The 15,692-nt window shown below is 67.4% G+C and overlaps 1 protein-coding gene across 2 annotated transcripts; it reads left to right on the top strand.

Annotated features, from left to right (window-relative positions):
* Positions 1-1,112: 1,112 nt before the first annotated feature.
* On the top strand, positions 1,113-15,586 carry KCNN4 (potassium calcium-activated channel subfamily N member 4). 2 transcript variants are annotated; one of them, XM_075908260.1, is made up of 9 exons: positions 1,113-1,244; positions 5,287-5,382; positions 8,029-8,438; positions 9,246-9,381; positions 10,407-10,517; positions 10,938-11,050; positions 12,297-12,366; positions 12,688-12,865; positions 14,269-15,586. In XM_075908260.1, exons 1-9 carry the CDS (start codon positions 1,128-1,130, stop codon positions 14,274-14,276), a joined length of 1,239 nt encoding a protein of 412 aa, XP_075764375.1. In that variant the 5' UTR covers positions 1,113-1,127; the 3' UTR covers positions 14,277-15,586. The 2 variants fall into 2 exon arrangements, with proteins under 2 accessions (XP_075764375.1, XP_075764374.1); XM_075908259.1 differs by lacking the exon at positions 1,113-1,244 and adding an exon at positions 1,787-2,122.
* The last annotated feature ends 106 nt before the right edge of the window (positions 15,587-15,692 follow it).

The following is a 15,692-nucleotide window of genomic DNA, read 5'->3' as shown; positions in this document are numbered from 1 at the left end:
TGGGGAGGGACGCAGGGGCTGGTTATGCAGGGTCCCCTCACTCTGTGCTGAGATGCAGCCGGCTCTGGGGAGGGATGCAGGGGCTGGTTATGCAGGGTCCCCTCACTCTGTGCTGAGATGCAGCCGGCTCTGGGGAGGGATGCAGGGGCTGGTTATGCAGGGTCCCCTCACTCTGTGCTGAGATGCAGCCGGCTCTGGGGAGGGACGCAGGGGCTGGTTATGCAGGGTCCCCTCACTCTGTGCTGAGATGCAGCCGGCTCTGGGGAGGGATGCAGGGGCTGGTTATGCAGGGTCCCCTCACTCAGTGCTGAGATGCAGCCGGCTCTGGGGAGGGACCCAGGGGCTACAAGGGGATTTTAAAAAGAGCGAGGTGAGTGCATGGAGTTAGGTCCATCAATGGCCATTAGCCAGACTGGGCAGGGATGGTGTCCCTGGCCTCTGTGTGTCCCTCCCGCGTGGGCACCTGGCCTGGCCACTGTGGGCACCCAGGACACTGGGCGGGATGGGCCTTTGGGCTGAGCCAGACGGGCTGGTCTTAGCTCTCACACGGGGATCTCATCCGGGGCTGAGATGCGGCTGCTTCTGGGGCAGGGCGACAGCATCAGAGCGGAACGAATCCACATGGGAGGGGGCGGGGGCGGGGTGAGACCTGGCAGGGGAAGCCAGGGAGCCACAGGATGTGCCTGGCCTGAGTCAGGGGAGGCAACCTCACTGCTGACTCAGAGCCCAGCTTGGGGGGGGGACTGGGGGGTGAGTCAAAGTGGGGCAGGGACGGCTCTGATGCAACAGTTGCCCCTCCTTGGGGGGGGCATCAGCAGGGCGGGGGGCAGGGGCTGGGGGGCGGGAGTGAGGGGCTCCGGCAGGGTTGGGGGGCCCAGTCTCTGGCTCGGAGTGTTGCATTGAAAACTCCCCAATTCCTCCCCCCCGCGAGCAAGGGGGACAGACGGGGGGGGGGGGCGGGGGCAGGTTCCAGCCCCTCCCAGCAGGGCTCCAGATGCGGCCCCCGGCCCGGATCCCCCCTGGGGGGCGGGGCTGGTCCAGGTGACTGACCCAGGACCCCCCCCTGCTCCGCCGGTGTCCCCCCCCCCCAGCCCTGGCTCCTGCCCCGCCCCTTTGTCCCGGGACACATGCTCCTGGGAGCCCCGCCCCCGTCAGCCCCGCCCCCCCCCCGCCGCACCCCTGGGGCCGAACCGCGCCGGGGCAGAGACTGGAGCGGCCGGAGCGGAGCCCAGCGGCAGCTGCAGGTGCCCTCGCCCGGCTCGTCCCGTCCGGCCCCGCTGCCCAGCCCGGCCCGTCTGCCCGTCCCGTCCCTCTGCCCTGCCTGCCCGCCTGTCTGTCTCCCTCGATCGGCCCCGGCTGCCCAGGTCCCTGCCTCCTGCTGCGCTGCCCTCGCCTGCGCCCTGCCTGGCTGGCCGCCCCGTCTGCCTCTTCCACCTCCCCCCGGGACCGGGCTCCCTGCGCTCCTGCCGGCTCCCCGCCCCAGCACCCTTCTCCCCATCCCCGCCCCAGCACCCCTCTCCCCATCCCCTCCCCGGGCACCCCTCTCCCCATCCCCTCCCCGGGCACCCCTCTCCCCATCCCCTCCCGGGCACCCCTCTCCCCATCCCCTCCCCAGCACCCCTCTCCCCATCCCCTCCCCGGGCACCCCTCTCCCCATCCCCTCCCCAGGCACCCCTCTCCCCCTCCCCTCCCCAGCACCCCTCTCCCCCTCCCCTCCCCAGCACCCCTCTCCCCATCCCCTCCCCAGCACCCCTCTCCCCATCCCCTCCTCGCGGCCCTTTCTCTCTCCCCCCCCCCCCGCCCTGGGTTTGGGCCCCCCCGTGTCACGCTGGCTGCACGCTGGTTGCTGAAGCGCCAGCGCCTCAGGGCAGCCGGGGAGTCCCTGGCCCCCTGCCTGCCCATGCCGCCCTATGCCCATGAGATGGGGGCCAAGCAGAAGCCCCCCGAAGCCACCACCCTGCCCGTGCCGGGGGCGCCGGGCGAGAACCTGCGGCGCTTGCGGCTGCGGAAGGGGCTGCTGAAGGCCGAGGGGCAGCTGGCGGGCTGGGGGCTGGCCCTGGCGCTCGGGGGCCTCCTGCTCATGGTGCTGCACGCGGAGCTGGCCTGGTTCGGGGGCTGCAAGGTAGGAGGCTGCAGACCCCCCCTGCTTCCCCCCAGCCCTGCCGGTGCCCCCACCCCTGCCCCCCAGCTCTGCTCCCCCCAGCTCTGCCAGTGCCCCCCACCCCTGCCCCCCAGCTCTGCTCCCCCCCAGCCCTGCCGGTGCCCCCCACCCCTGCCCCCCAGCCCTGCCGGTGCCCGTCACTCCTGCCCCCCCAGCTCTGCCAGTGCCCCCCAGCCCTGCCCCCCAGCTCTGCTCCCCCCCAGCCCTGCCGGTGCCCCCAGCCCTGGCCCCCCAGCTCTGCCAGTGCCCCCCCACCCCTGCCCCCCAGCCCTGCTCCTCCCCAGCCCTGCCGGTGCCCCTCACTCCTGCCCCCCCAGCTCTGCCAGTGCCCCCCAGCCCTGCCCCCCAGATCTGCCAGTGCCCCCCCACCCCTGACCCCCAGCCCTGCTCCCACCCAGCCCTGCCGGTGCCCTTCACCCCCGACCCGCAGTCCCTGCCCCCCCAGCCCTGCCAGTGCCCTTCACCCCTGACCCGCAGTCCCTGCCCCCCCAGCCCTGCCAGTGCCCCTCACTGTTTATCCGCAGCACCTGCCAGCACTGCCGTGCCCCCCAACCCGCAGCCCCTGCCAGTCCAGCCTTCGGCCCCCCCGTGCCCCTCACTCCCGACCCGCAGCCCCCCCATGTCCATCTGGGGCACTTGCTCTGAGCCAGGCCATGGGGGCGGGGACAGTGGCTGTGGCTCTCAGCCCCATCCTGGAACCAGCCCCCGTGTGCTGGAATTCGGTGCTTCGGGCCTGGCCTGCAGGAACTTCATTAGCCCAGTTATTTAATTACCACGTGTGGCCGGGGGGGAATCACGGGGCGGGGGCTGGGCGCCCGGGTTCCCATCCCTTCTCCTAGGCCCAGGAGTCCCGGGTTCCTGCCGGGGTCTCGGTCAGTGGGTTGGGTTTTGCTAACTCTCGTGGGTCTCTGACCGTCCCTGCACCCAGGACTGCCTGGCTCGGAGTCTGGAGCGGGCCCTGGATCCGTCCTGGATCCTCTCCCAGCCCTTCCCTCTGTGGGCATGTCTGGGCACGGGCAGGGTGCAAAACCCTGTGCTGGGTGTGGGGGCATCTCCCCAGCAGGCAGGGCTGGCCCCGATGCCCCAGGGGGCACCGTGCTACAGGGGGGCAGGGTGGGAGGCTCAGTGGGGAAACTGAGGCATGAAGCCGTGAGAGTTTTTCTCTCTCTCTCTGGGCACCTGCCATCTCCTCCCAGGGCGGCCCTCGGCCACCCTGCTCCCTCTCTGGGCACCCGCCAGCCCCATTCCCAAGACGCAGCCAAGACTAGCTGCTCCGATTGTTCCCAACACAATCGTGCCCTTTCCCCGGGCTGGGGGGGTGTTGATTCTGGGCCAGTGACAGGATAAATATTGATCCGGATGGAGGAGGTAGCAGTTTGCTACAGAGTGAGAGAAACCACCGGCCAAAGGCATGGGGAGGGAGACCTAGTGGTTGGGGCGGGGAGCCCGGACACCCGGGGTTCCACCGGGGCTGGATTCTGGGTCCCTGGGCCTGCCTTGCCTGCACCCGGCCTTCCTCTGCGGGATGAATCTCCGCATTCCCCGCGGCCTGGCTCCAAAACCTGCCCCACGGCCGCCTGGTGTTTGCTCAGGGTGGGGCTGGCAGCAGAGCTGGGGCGGGGGACGATCCCCACTCCCTACCCCCTGGGCCCGGGCGTCCTATTGGCCTTGCCTGGGTCGATTGCAAACAATGAGATTTTTGCACTGAGGCCTACAAGGCACATGGGTCAAACCCCCTAGAGCCACCCACCCGGCTGGGGGCAGGAAAGGGGGCTCGTGGCCTGTCCCTTCTGGGGGTGCTGGCTCCCATCTGGCCCTGGGGCAGGAACTGACTGGCTGGGGCAGGGACAGGGACTGGCTGGCTCAGGGAATCGGGGTACGGTGGGGGTGGGGCAGGGACTGCCTGGCTCTGGGGGAGAAGGGATCTATTGGGGGCCCCAGGGCAGGGACTGGCTGGTTCAGAGGGTTGGGGGGGGGCAGGGACTGGCTGTCTCAGGGAGTCAGGGGGAGGAGGGACTGGCTGGTTCAGGGGGCCGGGGGGGCAGGGACTGGCTGTCTCGGGGGGTTGGGGGCCGGGGAGGCAGGGACTGGCTGTCTCGGAGGGTTGGGGGGCAGGGGGGCGGGGACTGGCTGTCTTGGGGGGCCGGGGGAAGGGGGGACTGGCTGGTTCAGGGGGCCGGGGGGGGCAGGGACTGGCTGTCTCGGGGGGTTGGGGGCCGGGGGGGCGGGGACTGGCTGTCTCGGAGGGTTGGGGGGCAGGGGGGCGGGGACTGGCTGTCTTGGGGGGCCGGGGGAAGGGGGGACTGGCTGGTTCAGGGGGTCGGGGGGGAAGGGACTGGCTGTCTCAGGGGGCCGGGGGGGCAGGGACTGGCTGTCTCAGGGGGGTGGAGGCAGGGACTGGCTGTCTCAGGGGGCCGGGGAGGGGGCAGGGACTGGCTGTCTCAGGGGGCCGGGGAGGTCGGGGGGGACAAGGACTGGCTGTCTCAGGGGGCCGGGGGGGTGGTCGGGGGGGCAGGGACTGGCTGTCTAAGGGGGCCGGGAGGGGGGTCAGGGGGGACAGGGACTGGCTGTCTCAGGGGGCCAGAGGAGGGCCGGGGGGGCAGGGACTGGCTGTCTCAGGGGGCCGGGGGGATCGGGGGGGCAGGGACTGGCTGTCTCAGGGGGCCGGGGGAGTCGGGGGGGCAGGGACTGGCTGTCTCAGGGGGCCGGGAGGTCGGGGGGGCAGGGACTGGCTGTCTCAGGGGGCCGGGGGAGTCGGGGGGGCAGGGACTGGCTGTCTCAGGGGGCCGGGGGGGGCCGGGGGGCAGGGACTGGCTGTCTCAGGGGGCCGGGAGGTCGGGGGGGCAGGGACTGGCTGTCTCAGGGGGCCGGGGGAGTCGGGGGGGCAGGGACTGGCTGTCTCAGGGGGCCGGGAGGTCGGGGGGGCAGGGACTGGCTGTCTCAGGGGGCCGGGGGAGTCGGGGGGGCAGGGACTGGCTGTCTCAGGGGGCCGGGGGAGTCGGGGGGGCAGGGACTGGCTGTCTCGGGGGGGGCCGGGGGGGCAGGGACTGGCTGTCTCGGGGGGCCGGGGGGGCAGGGACTGGCTGTCTCGGGGGGTTTCACTCCAGTTTTCTCTCCTCGCTCAGTGGTTTGCGTATCTCTTCCTGGTGCGCTGCCTCCTCTCGCTCTCCACCGTTGCCCTGCTGGCCCTCATCCTGGCCTTCCACGTCAAGGAGATCCAGGTACCCCCACGTCAGCCGGGCCAGGGTCCCGATCCCCCCGGGCTTGCCCCCCATAACGCTTCCCAGGAGGGGGTGCGCCGGTGGGGTTCCCGCTTGGGACTAACGCTCCCCTCAGCTGTTCTCAGCTCTATGGCAGCCAAGTCAACTAGGGACCCAGGCGCCCTGGCTCCCAGCCCCGTGTCCTGCTCTAACCACTAGACCCCGCTCCCCTCCCCGAGTTGGGAGACAGAACCCAGGCGCCCTGGCTCCCAGCCCCGTGTCCTGCTCTAACCACTAGACCCCGCTCCCCTCCCCGAGTTGGGAGACAGAACCCAGGCGCTCTGGCTCCCAGCCCCCACTCCAGCCCCCTCCGCCCAGTGACAGAAAACGCACCGGCAGCTTTTCCGGTAGTTGGGGCAGATCCCATCTAATCTCTGCAGATCAGGCTGAGTCTGCGCCTCACACACTGGGGCCCATGTCCCCGCTGCACGTGCAGAGACACACACACACAGATACACACACAGGCAGGGACACAGAGACACACACACACAGATACACACACACAGGCAGGGACACCGAGACACACACACACAGATACACACACAGGCAGGGACACAGAGACACACACACAGATAGGGACACAGGAACACACACACACAGATACACACACAGGCAGGGACACAGAGACACACACACACAGATACACACACAGGCAGGGACACAGAGACACACACACAGATAGGGACACAGGAACACACACACACAGATACACACACAGGCAGGGACACTGAGACACACACAGGCAGGGACACTGAGACACACACACACAGATACACAGGCAGGGACACTGAGACACACACACACAGATACACACACAGGCAGGGACACAGAGACACACACACACAGATACACACACAGGCAGGGACACAGAGACACACACACACAGATACACACACAGGCAGGGACACAGAGACACACACACAGATACACACACACACCGGCAGGGACACAGAGACACACACACAGATACACACACAGGCAGGGACACAGAGACACACACACACAGATACACACACAGGCAGGGACACAGAGACACACACACACAGGCAGGGACACAGAGACACACACACAGATACACACACACACCGGCAGGGACACAGAGACACACACACAGATACACACACAAGCAGGGACACAGAGACACACACACACAGATACACACACAGGCAGGGACACAGAGACACACACACAGATAGGGACACACAGGCAGGGACACCGAGACACACACACACACAGATACACACACAGGCAGGGACACAGAAACACACGGATGCGTCTAGACTGGTAAACTTGCCAGCTGTCTACACTGGCCGCTTGACTTTGCGCAAGAGCACTGACGTTCTAATGCAAGAATTCAGTGCTTCTTGCACAAATATTTTGAAGCTCCCGCTCAGGGATAAGCCCTCTTGTGCAAAAATACTTGCGCAAGAGGGCCAGTGTAGACAGGCACCTTAATGTTTTGCACAAGAAAGCCCGATGGCTAAAATGGCCTTCGGAGCTTTCCTGCACAAAAGCGCGTCTATACTGGACACGGATGCTTTTGCACAAAAGCACTTTTTGCACAAAAGCATCCTTGCCAATCTAGACGCTCTTTTGCGGAAATACTTTTAACGGAAAAACTTTTCTGTTAAAAGTATTTCCGGAAAATTGTGCCAGTCTAGACGCAGCCACAGATTCACACAAAAACGTACACACAGATACAGACACTCACAGACATGCACAGACACACACACTTGCACAGACACGCAAACAGATACACACAGACAAACACATGCAGATACACACACAGGCACGGACACAGAGTCACACACACAAACACACAGATACACGGACACACACAAACATACACACACAGATACATGCACAGGCACAGACACAGACACACAGACACACATACAGATACACAAACAAATATACACACGCAGATACACAGACAGGCACAGACACATAGATACACATACAGATACACACACAGGCATGGACACATAGATACACACACAGATGTGCACATAAACATGTACACACATACACACACAGGAATGGACTCTGAAACACACACATGTACACACAGGCACAGACACAAATACACACACAAACATACACATGCATGGACAGACACACACGTACTCACACATACACAGAGGCAGGAAAACATCTGCACACAGATTCACACACACATGCATGGACAGAGAAGTGCACACGCATACACACACACGCACACACACACACACACACACACACACGCACGGTGTTGGAGCTGCAGCCAGGTTTTGCAGTCCGTAGGCAGGAGCGGGAGGTTGATCTTGTGAGGCTGGAAATTTCCTACCCTGGGTTATTGGGGCAGGTGAGCAAAGGGATGGCGGGTGTGAGTCACCCACACCCGCCTCTGGGCCCAGACACACACACGCCTCTTGGCACAGACAGACAGACATGTGTACACGGGGAGCAGGGCTCAGCCCACACACACACACACCCGACAGCGGGAGGGTGTCTGTGACTGCATTCTCTCTTGCTCGGCGGGGGCAGGGGCAGGGGAGTCTAATGGTTACAGGGGTGGGAGCCAGGACTCCTGGGTCACATGCTCCCCCCGGCTCTCTCCCCCCACAGATCTTCATGCTGGACAACTCGCTCCAGGACTGGCGCATCGCCATGAGCGGCCCCCGGCTGGGCCTGATCCTGCTGGAGCTGCTGGTCTGCGCCCTGCACCCCTTCCCCATGGGGGGCTCCCCCTGCCTGGGCTCCGAGCAGGGCCCCTCCCTGCTCTTCCTGTCGGGGGCCGAGACGCTGCTGTCGCTGCTGATGTTCCTGCGGCTCTACCTGGTGCCGCGGGCGGCGCTGCTGCTGAGCCGGGTGCTGGGCGACGCCTCCTACCGCAGCATCGGCTCCCTCAACCAGATCCGCTTCCAGTACCCCTTCGCCCTGCGCCTGCTGGTCAACAGCCAGCCGGGCCGCGTGCTGCTGGTGCTCACGCTGGGCCTCTGGATCACCGCCTCCTGGGTGCTGTCCGTCTGCGAGAGGTGGGCCGTGGGGACGGGCGGGCGGCTGAGAGCAGACGACTGTAGGCCCAGGGGCACCGAGGGAAAGCGGCCAGGTTATGGCCCAAATGCATCGTGGGAAAGCAGCCAGTTTATGGCCCCAATGCATTGTGGGAAAGCGGCCAGCTTATGGCCCAAGTGCATCGTGGGAAAGCAGCCAGTTTATGGCCCCAATGCATTGTGGGAAAGCGGCCAGCTTATGGCCCAAATGCATCGTGGGAAAGCAGCCAGTTTATGGCCCCAATGCATTGTGGGAAAGCGGCCAGCTTATGGCCCAAGTGCATCGTGGGAAAGCGGCCAGCTTAGGGCCCAAGTGCATTGTGGGAAAGCGGCCAATGTAGAGCCCAAGTGCATCGTGGGAAAGCGGCCAATGTAGAGCCCAAGTGCATTGTGGGAAAGCGGCCAGCTTAGGGCCCAAGTGCATCGTGGGAAAGCGGCCAGCTTAGGGCCCAAGTGCATTGTGGGAAAGCGGCCAATGTAGAGCCCAAGTGCATCATGGGAAAGCAGCCAATGTACAGCCCAAGTGCATCGTGGGAAAGCGGCCAGCTTAGGCCCCAAGTGCATTGTGGGATAGCAGCCAGCTTAGGGCCCAAGTGCATTGTGGGAAAGTGGCCAATTGAAGGCCAAAGAGCAGCATGGAAGAGGGGTCTGTGCCCAGAGCAGGCTGGGCAAGTGGCCAGGCAAACGAGACTGGGGCACAGGGGGAGGGGTCCTATTTCAGAGGTGGGGGTGGGCCCAAGGCAGGCTCCATGCGGGGTCACTGACACTGCCTTTGTGACCCCCATGCAGGGAGAAGGTGATGGGGGTGGGGCACCTGGAGGGGACGCTGTGGCTGATCCCCATCACCTTCCTCACCATCGGCTACGGCGACGTGGTGCCGGTGACAGTGTGCGGACGGCTGGTCTGTCTGTGCACCGGCATCTTGGTAAGAGTGCAGCCCAGCGCCCCCTAGGCAGCCCCGGGGCCAGTCCCCCAGCCCAGCGCCCCCTAGTGCGGCCCCAGGGCCAGTCCCCCAGCCCAGCGCCCCCTAGTGCGGCCCCAGGGCCAGTCCCCCAGCCCAGCACCCCCTAGGCAGCCCCGGGGCCAGTCCCCCAGCCCAGCACCCCCTAGTGTGGCCCCGGGGCCAGTCCCCCAGCCCAGCGCCCCCTAGGCAGCCCCGGGGCCAGTCCCCCAGCCCAGCGCCCCCTAGGCAGCCCCGGGGCCAGTCCCCCAGCCCAGCACCCCCTAGTGCGGCCCCTGGGCCAGTCCCCCAGCCCAGCACCCCCTAGTGTGGCCCCTGGGCCAGTCCCCCAACCCAGCGCCCCCTAGTGTGGCCCCGGGGCCAGTCCCCCAGCCCAGCGCCCCCTAGTGTGGCCCCGGGGCCAGTCCCCCAGCCCAGCGCCCCCTAGTGTGGCCCCAGGGCCAGTCCCCCAGCCCAGCGCCCCCTAGGCAGCCCCGGGGCCAGTCCCCCAGCCCAGCGCCCCCTAGTGTGGCCCCGGGGCCAGTCCCCCAGCCCAGCGCCCCCTAGGCAGCCCCAGGGCCAGTCCCCCAGCCCAGCGCCCCCTAGGCAGCCCCGGGGCCAGTCCCCCAGCCCAGCGCCCCCTAGTGCGGTCCCTGGGCCAGCTCCCCAGCTCAGCGCCCCCTAGGGCGACCACAGTGCCAGCCTCCCAGCCCAGCACTGCCCTGGGGCCAGCCACCCCCAGCACAGCGCCCCCTAGTGCTGCTGTAGGGCCAACCCCCCACCCCAGCGCTCCTAGTGCTGCTGTAGGGCCAGCCCTCCCAACCCAGAGCCCCCTAGTGCAGCCCCTGGGTCCAGCCCCCCTGCCCACCACTGCCTAATGTGTCTCCGGGGCCAACCTCCCCCCAGCCCAGTACCCCCTAGTGCAGCCCCGGAGCCAGCCCCCAGCACAGCGCCCCCTAGTGCGGCCCTGGGGCCCTGCCTGGATAACCACATCCCCGACTCTGCCGCAGGGCGTGGGCTGCACTGCGCTGCTGGTGGCCGTGGCAGCCGACAAGCTGGAGTTCAGCCGGGCGGAGAAACACGTTCACAACTTCATGATGAACATCCAGTGCACCAAGGAGGTAGGGGGAGTGCCAGCGCCCGCCCCCTTCCCAGCGCAGGATGAACCCAGGGGTCCAGGTTCTCTCCCACCCCGCTGCCCAGTCCTGGGACTGGGGGGAGGGCCAGGGCCCCCAATGCTCCCCCCCCCCCTTCTGGCCAGGCTCTACCCACCCCCACTGCCCAGAATGAGGTGACACAGGGGCATTGTGGGAAAACGGCCAAGGCTCCTGGGTCCAGGTGCATGGTGGGATGGGGGAATTAAGCTCCAAGGTGCATGGTGGGAAAATGCCCAACCCTATGATCCAAGTGCATTGTGGGAAGTATAGGAAGGACCCCTCCCCCAGAGCTGGGACAGGCATGGGGCAAGGCACAGCTGTCCCAGTGCATTGTGGGAAGAACCAGGGGCCCAGGATCACATCCTGTCTCCTCCGCATCCCCAGTTGAAGAACTCGGCTGCCAGTGTCCTGCAGGCAGCTTGGTTCTGCCACAGGCACAGCAGGGCCAGGGCCGGGCCCCGGGCACATCACAGGCGCCTGCTGGCGGCCATCCACAGGTGAGTGACAGCACCCGGGTCTGCTCCCAACCAGGGAGCAGTGGAGTCTAGTGGTTAGAGCATGGGGCTGGGCGGCGGGACTCTGGAAGGGGAGTGGGGTCCAGTGAGACTGGGGGCCAAGGCCTGGGCTGCAGGTGGGGAGTGAGGTCGCAGTGGGGGCAGGGCTGAGCCAGCAGGGTCTGAGGGTGGGGGGGTGAGGGGCACAGGCAGGGCTGGGCCGGCAGGAGCTGTGGGTCGGGGGTGAGGGGCACCAGTAGGGCTGTGGGGGGTAGGGGCAGTGGGTTGGGAGTGAGGGGCTGGGGCAGGTCTGGGCTGGCAGGGGCTGTGGGTCAGGAGTGAGGCTGCTGGGGGGGGCAGGGCTGAGCCAGCAGGAGCTGTGGGTCAGGAGTGAGGCTGCTGGGGGGGCAGGGCTGGGCTGGCAGGGGCTGTGGGTCGGGAGTGAGGCTGCTTGGAGGGGGGCAGGGCTGGGCTGGCAGGGGCTATGGGTTGGGAGTGAGGCTGCTTGGAGGGGGGCAGGGCTGGGCTGGCAGGGGCTGTGGGCCGGGAGTTAGGCTGCTGGGGGGGGGCAGGGCTGGGCCGGCAGGGTCTGAGGGTGGGGGGGTGAGGGACACAGGCAGGGGTGGGCTGGCAGGAGCTGTGGGTCGGGGGTGAGGGGCACCAGTAGGGCTGTGGGGGGTAGGGGTTAGTGGGTTGGGAGTGAGGGGCTGGGGCAGGTCTGGGCTGGCAAGGGCTGTGGGTCGGGCGTGAGGCTGCTGGGGGGGGGGCAGGGCTGGGCCGGCAGGGGCTGTGGGTCGGGCGTGAGGCTACTGGGGGGGCAGGGCTGGGCCGGCAGGGGCTGTGGGTCGGGAGTGAGGCTGCTGGGGGGGCAGGGCTGGGCAGGCAGGGGCTGTGGGTCGGGCGTGAGGCTGCTGGGGGGGGGGCAGGGCTGGGCCGGCAGGGGCTGCGGGTCGGGAGTGAGGCTGCTGGGGGGGCAGGGCTGGGCCGGCAGGGGCTGCGGGTCGGGAGTGAGGCTGCTGGGGGGGCAGGGCTGGGCTGGCAGGGGCTGTGGGTCGGGCGTGAGGCTGCTGGGGGGGCAGGGCTGGGCCGGCAGGGGCTGTGGGTCGGGGGTGAGGCTGCTGGGGGGGCAGGGCTGGGCCGGCAGGGGCTGCGGGTGGGGGTGAGGCTGCTGGGGGGGCAGGGCTGGGCCGGCAGGGGCTGCGGGTGGGGATGGGGGGCACTGGCTGAGCCCTTTCTCTTGGCTCGGCAGGTTCCGAGAGGTCCGGATTCGGCACCGGAAGCTCCAAGACCAGGTGAACGCCCTGGGGGATGCGTCAAAGGTGAGTCCTGCCTGCGTGGCCCGGCCCAGTGGAGGGGTCACTGAATCGAGGGTCCCTGAGTCCTCTGACCTCCCCGGGCCCTTAAGTAACCAGCCCCACAGCCCCCTGCTCCGGGACGACCCAGGACTGAGCCAGCGGGGGGCTGGGAGCCAGGGCTTCTGGGTTCTTTCCCTGGCCCAGGGAGGGGGTGGGGGCTGGTTGTCAGAGGCAGGGCTGCGGGCTGGGAGCAAGGGGCACTGGCTGCAAGGCGCTGCTGCCCAGGGGCTGTTTGTCCCCCCAAGGCTCAGCTGGGGGGTGTGACCCTTGGCTGCTCCTCCACAGATGCAGACGCTCCTCTGCGACCTCAGCACCGGGCTCAGCGGCTCCCAGCGGGGCCTGGAGAAGCGAATCGATGCCCTGGACCAGAAGCTGGACACTCTGACGCAGCTGGTGACGGCTGCCCTGGAGGCCAGAGCACCGCAGGAGCTGGGACTGCTACAGCCCCACGACAGCCAGACAGGTGGGCACAGTGCCCCTCGCTCCTGCCCCACAGATCCCTGCCCCCCCAGTGCCCCTCACTCCTGCCCCGCAGATCCCTGGCCCCCCAGTGCCCCTCGCTCCTGACCCACAGATCCCTGGCCCCCCAGTGCCCCTCGCTCCCGACCCGCAGCCCCTGCCCCCCCCAGTGCCCATCGCTCCTGCCCCGCAGATCCCTGGCCCCCCAGTGCCCCTCGCTCCCGATCCGCAGATCCCTGGCCCCCCAGTGCCCCTCGCTCCTGACCCACAGATCCCTGGCCCCCCAGTGCCCCTCGCTCCCGATCCGCAGCCCCTGCCCCCCCAATGCCCCTTGCTCCCAACCCGCAGATCCCTGGCCCCCCAGTGCCCCTCGCTCCCGACCCGCAGCCCCTGCCCCCCCAATGCCCCTTGCTCCCGACCCACAGAGCCCTGGCCCCCCAGTGCCCCTCGCTCCCGACCCACAGATCCCTGGCCCCCCAGTGCCCCTCGCTCCCGACCCCAAGCCCCTGCCCTCCCCAGTGCCCCTCACTCCTGACCCGCAGCCCCTGCCCCCCCCAGCTCTGCCGGTGCCCCTCGCTCCCGCCCCGCAGATCCCTGGCCCCCCAGTGCCCCTCGCTCCTGACCCCAAGCCCCTGCCCTCCCCAGTGCCCCTCGCTCCCGACCCGCAGATCCCTGGCCCCCCAGTGCCCCTCGCTCCTGACCCACAGCCCCTGCCCCCCCCAGCTCTGCCGGTGCCCCTCACTCCCGCCCCGCAGATCCCTGGCCCCCCAGATCCCTGGCCCCCCAGTGCCCCTTGCTCCCGACCCGCAGCCCCTGCCCCCCCCCCAGCCCTGCCGGTGCCCCTCACTCCCGACCCGCAGCCCCTGCCCCCCCCAGCCCTGCCGGTGCCCCTCACTCCCGACCCGCAGCCCCTGCCCTCCCCAGCCCTGCCGGTGCCCCTCACTCCCGACCCGCAGCCCCTGCCCTCCCCAGCCCTGCCGGTGCCCCTTACTCCCGACCTGCAGATCCCTGGCCCCCCAATGCCCCTCACTCCCGACCCGCAGCCCCTGCCCCCCCAGTGCCCCTCACTCCTGACCTGCAGGTCCCTGGCCCCCCCAGCCCTGCCGGTGCCCCTCACTCCGGACCTAGTCCCTGCCCCGCCCCACCGTGTGGATGCCCCTCACTCCCAACCCACAGCCCCTGCCCCCCAGTGCCCCTCATTCCTGACCCACAGCCCCTGCCCCCCCAGCCCTGCCGGTGCCCCACTCCCAACCCGCAGCCTCTTGAGGGTCCACCCTTTAGCTCCTCCCCCCAGCTTTGCCTACTACCCTGCCCCCCTTAGTGTGGGTGTGTGTGTGGGGGGGGGAGCTAGGGTGTGATAAAGGGCTTCTTTGGTGTAACCTGTCTCCATTTCTCTCTGCTCTGCAGGCCGCTGAGGGGCTCACCCGGCGTTGGAGCCCAGACCCTGATCAAGGGGGCGCCTGCCCCATAGGGGCCTGCCAGGACTCAGCTCCCTGTACCAGGGAGATGCCTCTGGGGGGGCTGGAAATGGGTGAACAGCGCCACCTGCTGGCCACAGCGCCAGGGGCTTGCACACTAGAGGGGGCCTGGTTAGGCAGCTCTGCAAGGCACTGGCATGAAACACGCAGGGCACAGGCCTTGCTGGAGGGGATTCTCACTGGGGAACAATCTGGGGGGCCAGGGGCAGCAGGCCCACGCTTTGCAGCAGGTGTGCAAAGACGGAAGCCATGTGCTTTGCACCAGTAGATTTGATTGTGAAATGTGTGAGCCAGGGAGGGCATATGCTTTGTGCACTGGGCTGTGGATGGTGAACGCTCCAGGCCCTGAGACACGGTGCGTCTATGCACAAGGCTGAGCGGTGAATGCGAGCCGGTGTGCAAAAGCACCAGGCTGTGAAGTATGGCCAGCCTCCCCATCGCACCAGAGTGCTGGGATTGTGAACAAGTGTGAGGGATGCTAGCTATAAAACATGGCAGACGTGTGTTTTGGCTCTGGCGTGCGAGGGACAAGTGTGCAAGGCTTGGGAAGCACTCGCTTTGCACAAGGGACTTTGGAATTTTGAAACACAGAGCTCACAGGCGGGCAGCTCAGCGTGCAAGGGGGCGAAGTGTGAAAAACAGCAGAGCGTGCACACTCGCACTGGGTATCTCAGACCACGGCGCTCAACCCAGGCACCCGGCGGTGCGTACATCACCAGGCGTGGCCAACGCTGGTTCCCGCCACGGCCAAGCCCCGAGCAGCATGAAATGCCCCTTGGAACGTGGGCTTTAACTCAGGGGATAGTGGTGCCCTGGGGGTTTCACTCGGTCCCCTGAGGACAGTAGGGGCCTGTGGGCTCCCCCTTGCCCGACTCGGGCATCAATCCAGGGGTCCTGGCCCAGCCCAGCCCCTGTGATTTCCTTCCAATTCCCTACAGTCCCCACTAGTTTGGGTCTCCCTCACCTGCTGTCCCAATGCCCCAGAGCCACTTGCATCTCAGGGGGTGGGGGAGGGGTCCCTGTAGAGCCAGGCCCTGCCCCATCCCAGAGCGGCTGCATCTGCACCCAGGCAGGGGCCCTCTCTAGATATCTGGGCTTGAGTCAGGACTATCATAGGGAAAAACAGGCTTGAGAAATGTATGAGGGGGAGGGGCTGGCATCCCCATACAGGGCAGCCCGGGGGCGAGATGGGAGCATGATGGTACCAGCCACAGCAGCAGCGCGGGGAATAAAAGCCATTTGCCAAGTGTCCGTCTCGGCCTCTTTCCTGCTCCAGAACTCGATGGCCCTGGCTCCAGAACTCCCCCCCCCGCCTCCACCTTCAACTCCCCCCCCCTTCAGCTTTCCTCCCCC

Source organism: Pelodiscus sinensis, chromosome 24, assembly GCF_049634645.1.
Source record: "Pelodiscus sinensis isolate JC-2024 chromosome 24, ASM4963464v1, whole genome shotgun sequence".
Lineage (NCBI taxonomy): Eukaryota > Metazoa > Chordata > Testudines > Trionychidae > Pelodiscus > Pelodiscus sinensis.
Note: the sequence above shows the minus strand (reverse complement) of the source record. Positions and strands in the feature narration are given on the sequence as shown.

Bases quoted from the DNA above. Each gene is read 5' to 3' on its own strand.
- KCNN4 (XM_075908259.1), top strand. From the start codon at position 1,901: ATGCCGCCCTATGCCCATGAGATGGGGGCCAAGCAGAAGCCCCCCGAA. The intron at 10,518-10,937 runs GTAGGGGGAGTG...CCGCATCCCCAG, and splicing joins ACATCCAGTGCACCAAGGAG to TTGAAGAACTCGGCTGCCAG. The intron at 11,051-12,296 runs GTGAGTGACAGC...TTGGCTCGGCAG, and splicing joins CTGCTGGCGGCCATCCACAG to GTTCCGAGAGGTCCGGATTC.